Below are 6,181 nucleotides of genomic sequence, written 5' to 3'. Positions count from 1 at the left end.
ACTGTAACCATTTAGAAAAATGTTTGTGCCATTTGGATACCATAGTCCAAGGCCTTTGGTACCTATGAGGTACTTTAAAATTCTTTTTACAACTGTAAGATGTGATTCTTTAGGTGCAGATTGAAACCTAGCACAAAGGCAAACACTATGCATTATGTCAGGCCTACTAGCAGTAAGATAAAGTAGTGATCCAATCATACCTCGATACATTTTTTTATCAACATTGTTTCCGGCCTCATCTAGATCCAAGTAACAATTAGTTGCCATGGGAGTAGCAGCATCTTTGCAGTCCAACATTTTGAATCTTTTCAGCAAATCATTGCAGTATTTGGATTGATGAATGAAGATACCATCCTTAATTTTCTTGACTTGTAGACCAAGGAAGTATGTTAATTCTCCCATCATAGACATTTCAAATTCTTCCTACATAATTTTTGAAATTTCTTTGCACAGCACAAGGTTAATTGAACCAAAAATAATGTCATCAACATAAATTTGCACATGCAGTTTATCCTTATTTGAACTTTTTATGAATAAGGTAGAGTCAACTTTTCCTCTTGAGAATCCTTTCTTTATGAGAAACTCATTTAACCTTTCATACCATGATCTTGGTGCTTGCTTTAATCCATATAAAGCTTTTCTTAGTTTGTAAACATGATCAGGATATTCAAAATCTTCAAACCAAGGTGGCTGTTCAACATAGACTTCTTCCTTGATGTATCCGTTTAGAAAGGTACTTTTCACATCCATTTGATACAACTTGAATTTCATTGTAGATGCAATAGCTAGAAGTATTCTAATTGCTTCTAACCTGGCTATAAGAGCATATGTCTCGTCATAGTCGATTCCTTCTTCTTGACAGTAGCCTTTAGAACCTACCTTGCCTTGTTCTTTATGATTTCACCTGAATCATCCATCTTGTTATGGAAAACCCACTTTGTACCAATAACTTGTAGATCAGGTCTTCTAGGTACGAGCTCCCATACATTATTTCTTATGAATTGGTTCAACTCCTCTTCATTGCCAACATCCAATTTTCATCATTTAATGACTCTTCAACTTTCTTGGGCTCAATTTTGGACAAAAAGGCAACATTCATGCAGAATTGATTTAGTTGTCTTCTTGTAGAAACCCCTCTTGAGATATCACCAATAACATTGTCAGTAGAAACATTTCTTGGTGCCTTCCATGCTTTAATCGACTCTACTCTAGGAGATTCGACTTGCTCAATTTCATCTTCTTTCTTAATGACTTCTCTAGGAGTTTCTTCATCAATTGAGTTTTCATCTTCTTCAGCAGAGTTTCTGACTTGTTTAGAATGACTTGGAGCCATGATGAACTCATCAAATGCCACATGAATGGATTCTTCAACATTCATAGTTCTTTTGTTATACACACGGTAAGCCTTGTTGTTCAAGGAATATCCTATGAAAATGGCTTCATCGACTTTAGAGTCGAATTTCCCAAGATTTTCTTTGTCGTTATTCAATACAAAACATTTGCTTCCAAAGATTCTTAAATGCGAAATATTTAGCTTTCTTCCTCTCAGCAGCTCATGGGGTGTCAGCTTCAATATAGACCTAATGATTGTTTTGTTCAGTACATAGCATGCAGTGCTTACAGCATCTGCCTAGAAATATTTTGGCATGTCCCTGTCATTTAGCATAGACCTTGCCAATTCCTCAAGAGCCCTGTTTTTCCTTTCTACAACCCTATTTTTCTTTGGAGTTCTGGGTCCTGAGAAGTTATGCACGATTCCCATTTCAGCTAGATAGTCATCGAATTCTTTGTTTTGAAGTTCACCACCATGATCACTTCTGATAGCCTTGATCTTGAGATCCATTTCGTTTTGAACAGCAGCAGCAAATCGTTTGAAAACTTTAAGTGTGTCATTTTTAGCTGCAATGAAATAAGTCCATGTATACTGATGAGTCGTTATTTTCTTGACTGTATTTAGTTTATTGCACTTAAATAAATCAGGGAATTGTGTTTAATTGTCTGTATTTCCCCATTTTCCCTAATTCTGCTTAATTTGGTCGGAAATTCGCATTTTCACTAATTTGAATTTTCTGAGCTAATTAATTGCATTTTTAATTGTAGGGAAAATATTGGAGACATGTTTTGAAGCATTAGGATAGTGGCGTGAACATTAAAGACTCAACATTTAGTCATTTCAATTTTAATTAAGTTGTAACTTAGTTTTCTAGAAACTTTAATTAGGATTTCGTGTATTGGGCCCTTTTTGTGGCAAAATTTGTGAAGGCCCAATTTTGTAAGACACATGGCCAAACCCTAGGGTTTCTTTAGTGGTGGACCCCACCATTTTAGGGAAACTTGTGGTTCTGAAAGTGAGGAGAACGTCCACTCACTCCTAGGCACACTTTACACTTCATTTTGCATGTTGCTTTGGTTTTTGTAAAACAGTCTCATAGAGAGCTTGGGTGTGCCACGGTTTTGAACTCTTTAATGAACAAGGATGCCTTTTTCTTCTTCTCTTGCTTGAATCTTGATTATCTTTTCTTGGTGGAAGTGAGAACCATACTCATTTCCCTTCATTTCTTCTTGAAAGTTGAAAGTATGAGCTTGAGGTTGTTTCTTTGCATTTTCATGATGGGTCTTTGGTTTGGATGAAGAGCTATTTCGTTTTTCTACTCATTTGCTGCCATATTTTNNTATTTACTTTGGTTTTCTTGGATTGGATGATGAAAATGAAGTTCTTGATGGGTTTTGGAGTGAAAGAAGCTTGAGTTGGTGTATGGGTGTTTGAGTTTTGGACCCTTTCTTCTTGCATTTCGTTTTTGATGTTTGGAAACATATTTTGAGCTGGACATTGTGTTTCATGATGGGGGCTGGACGGTCTTGACAAAGGGATTAGGAATTCCATTTTGTTTTTAGCAAATGTTTGAAGAAAAGTGAGTGTTGAAGTTGGATTAATGAGTAGAAGTTTGGGTTTATTGTTCTTGTAAACTTTTGCAATTGAAACTTTGGTCTCTTGCGTTCATTCTCAGTGGAGAAGAGTTGGAGAAAGCATTTGGATGCATGTTGTTGAAGGAAAAAACGAAAATGGTGTGTAGAAAGGAGAGAGAATGATGCATTTAATTTTTACCAATTTTGGCCAAGCAAAAGGAGATGCTTCTTTTAACTAAAGGAATTTTTTTCCACTTTGGTTTTGCCTCTAGCATTGTTTGGACGTGAATTGCATTGAGGAGAAGAGTGTCTTGTGTTGTTTATTCCCTTTGACTTTGCACATGTGGCATCTTGATAGAAGAATTTAAGCACTTTTTGACTTGTGGACTTTTTTTGAAGAACTTTTTGTAACCATCACTTTGTAGCTCACGTAAATTTGTGTGTATTGGAGTGTGCTACCAAACTTTGCTGCATGGAAGGGATAAAGTGACGGTTTTGGGTGTGTAGAAAGGCACATGTGTGTTGTCTTGAAAATTGGAGCACATGGACAAAAGGAGGTAACATATTAAATTGATTGTTGAATGAAGAGAATGAATGGAACCTTTATGCAAAGGAGGTCACAGCCCAAGGGGTTTTCTTAGGCATTTTCATTTCCAATTTCTTTATTTGGTGCACACTTGGTCACATGAATTGTTAGGAAAAAATTGTGTTTACTTATTTCTTTTGTTTTAAATTAATTAGCATATTAGGATTAATTGCTTTTGATTTCTCTAATTTAGTTTTACATTTAATTTAATTTAACTGTGTTAGGTAGTTGCTTGTTGCATTGTTGGGGTCTAGTATTTTATTTTGTTTTAATGTTGTCAATATATTTGGTCTTGTTACTTTAGTTGTCATGTTAGCTTAAATTAATTTGGTTGGTCATTAGCGATATTGCATTGCTTCTTTGAGATTTCTGGACTGTATGTGTAATTGACACTTTGACTTGGTTAATATCAAATTTGTATTTGCACTTGCAATTGGGTATACACTTAGTTGCCCAGTTGGTGTTGAGTCTTCTCTTAGTTGATGAAACTGCAAGGTGCAAATTAGATTTGACGTTAACATTGCGTTCACTTAGTCCGCTTTTATGAAAACATAATTAGCCTGCGCTTAGTTGATTAATTGTGTTGGATTAGAGGTTTGAGTCGGCTTTATTTTGTTTATCTGTGATAGGAAGCATTGTAATTAAGTTAATGACCAACCGTTTTCAGTCTGTCTTTGAAACTGTTTTTAAATCTGTTTAATTATTAGTTGCGTATGTGTTTTGATTTTGTTTATCCGCAACCACAAACTTTTCAACAACCCCTCACCTTCGTGTTTGACTTGATTCTTGAACCGCAAAATTGGTCCTTGAGAGACGACCTAGGAGTCATTCCTAGCTATACTGCATTTCTTATTATGCAATCAGATTTGTATGGGCTGCGACACCCATCAACCTTGAATAGTCATCCACAATGACAAGCCCATATGAATTTCCTCCGAGACTTTTTATTTTGGATGGTCCAAATAGATTCATGTAAAGTAATTGCAGAGGTTTCTTGGTTGACATTTCACGCTTGCTCTTGAAAGGTTGTTTAGTTAGCTTCCCTTTTTGGCAAGCATCACATAACATGTCAGTTTTAAACTGAATCTTGGGCAAACCACTTACCAGTTTCTTGGAAACGAGCTTGTTAAGTTGATTCATACTGATGTGAGCAAGTCTTTTGTGCCATAGCCAAGCATCTTTTTCTTTAGTCATCAGGCATACAACAGATTCGAATGCGTTATCTGTGAAGTCGATTAAGTAGATGTTGTTCACCCTTTTTCCCACAAGCAGTAACTCATTTGTTGTCCAGTTGCTGATTAAACAGTATTTGGGTTGGAAAGCGATCTTTAATCCTTTGTCACATAGCTGACTGATGCTAAGGAAATTGTGTTTTAACCCTTCAACAAGCAAGACATTCTTAATTTCATAAGATGAAGGAGTTTTTATTTACCTATACTGATGATTCTTCTTTTGTTGTTATCACCATACGTTACATGACCAGCGACTTTATATGAAATATCTGAGAACTTTGTAGGATCTCCAGTCATATGTCTAGAACACCCGTTGTCGAGATACCACATAGAACATTTGAGTTGTTGTTTCAGATCAGGTTTGATAATTCTAGATCTTGCCATCATATTCAATTCTTCTTTATTCTTGACCTTTTTGGCATCAACAGGATAATCTTCATTGTTCATCTTTTTCAAGAACTTTGTAAATTTGTTGTCCAGTAAGATTGATTTCTGCATTTGTGAACATGATTCTTCATCTCGAGTTGCCTTGCATTCGAGGTTTCCTGTTTCAAAGGTTTCATAGAAACCATTAATTACAGACTTTAACTTCAAATTACAAGGTGCAGATGCAAAATCAATTTTGAAATCATAATTTCTTTTTTATGCGAAAAAGAAGTCATCCCCAGGTTTTATAGTCGAATGAGATAAAAATAGAGTTGACTAAATTTTCAAATATCTTATGAAAACTAACTCTGGTGCCAACTGTTGAAAAACAGGTAGGCTTCGTTTTTACACCAAGAGGGGGATGAATTGGTGATGTTTCAAAAAGAAAATCTTTTCGCAATCTTTTATCAAAAGTACAAAGCTTTTTAAACTTTCTTGAAATGCAAGTAATGAAAATTTATATGTAGCGGAAAAACGTAGTTGACTGCGTAAAAAGTAAAGTCGACTGGAATTAAATAGTGCAGGGATAGAGAAAATCAAACACTGATTTTTATACTGGTTCGGCCAACAATGCCTACATCCAGTGTCCTTCCAACCAAGGAAGCAAATGCACTATAATGGTTGCGGTTTTTACAACAAAGAATTTATAGAAGACCTCACGTCAAAAATATAAATCTCCTCTCTAACCCAAAACCAAAATATAGCTGCAATAACCAAAAACCAGACTTGCAGCAAGAATCCCCTCTTCTGCAATTTGAACACCATGTCGAACAATCCTCAACGTGAAACCCCTGTATCACAACAGGTCCAATTCCTACAGTCTTCACAGGATGCCAAGCCTCAACAAATGCAGCAGTCTTCAAAGGATGCCAAGCCTCAAGTGATCAACCCAGAAGCACCTTCTTTCTGTAGTATTTGATCAGACAATGAATGCACAAGCTATCTCCCTTTGAATCTCCCTCAAGAAAGATCACCATCGTCTTCTTGGAGAATTCTTGGAGTTGTTATCACAGAGAATTCAATCTGAAAC

At 35.9% G+C, this 6,181-nt stretch overlaps 1 protein-coding gene across 1 annotated transcript in view; it reads right to left on the bottom strand.

Annotated features, from left to right (window-relative positions):
* Positions 1–1,006: 1,006 nt before the first annotated feature.
* The window catches only part of LOC111241023, a 10,305-nt gene continuing 5,130 nt past the window's right edge, over positions 1,007–6,181 (bottom strand). Inside the window, exons 2-4 of the mRNA XM_022777359.1 lie at positions 4,926–5,270; positions 1,671–1,899; positions 1,007–1,580 (exon numbers count right to left, since the gene is read on the bottom strand). Of these exons, the coding sequence (XP_022633080.1) occupies positions 1,007–1,580; positions 1,671–1,899; positions 4,926–5,270 (1,148 nt within the window). The remainder of the gene's footprint in view (positions 1,581–1,670; positions 1,900–4,925; positions 5,271–6,181) is intronic.

Source organism: Vigna radiata, unplaced genomic scaffold, assembly GCF_000741045.1.
Source record: "Vigna radiata var. radiata cultivar VC1973A unplaced genomic scaffold, Vradiata_ver6 scaffold_95, whole genome shotgun sequence".
Classification (NCBI taxonomy): Eukaryota; Viridiplantae; Streptophyta; class Magnoliopsida; order Fabales; family Fabaceae; genus Vigna; species Vigna radiata.
This window is presented reverse-complemented; position numbering and strand designations above follow the sequence as displayed.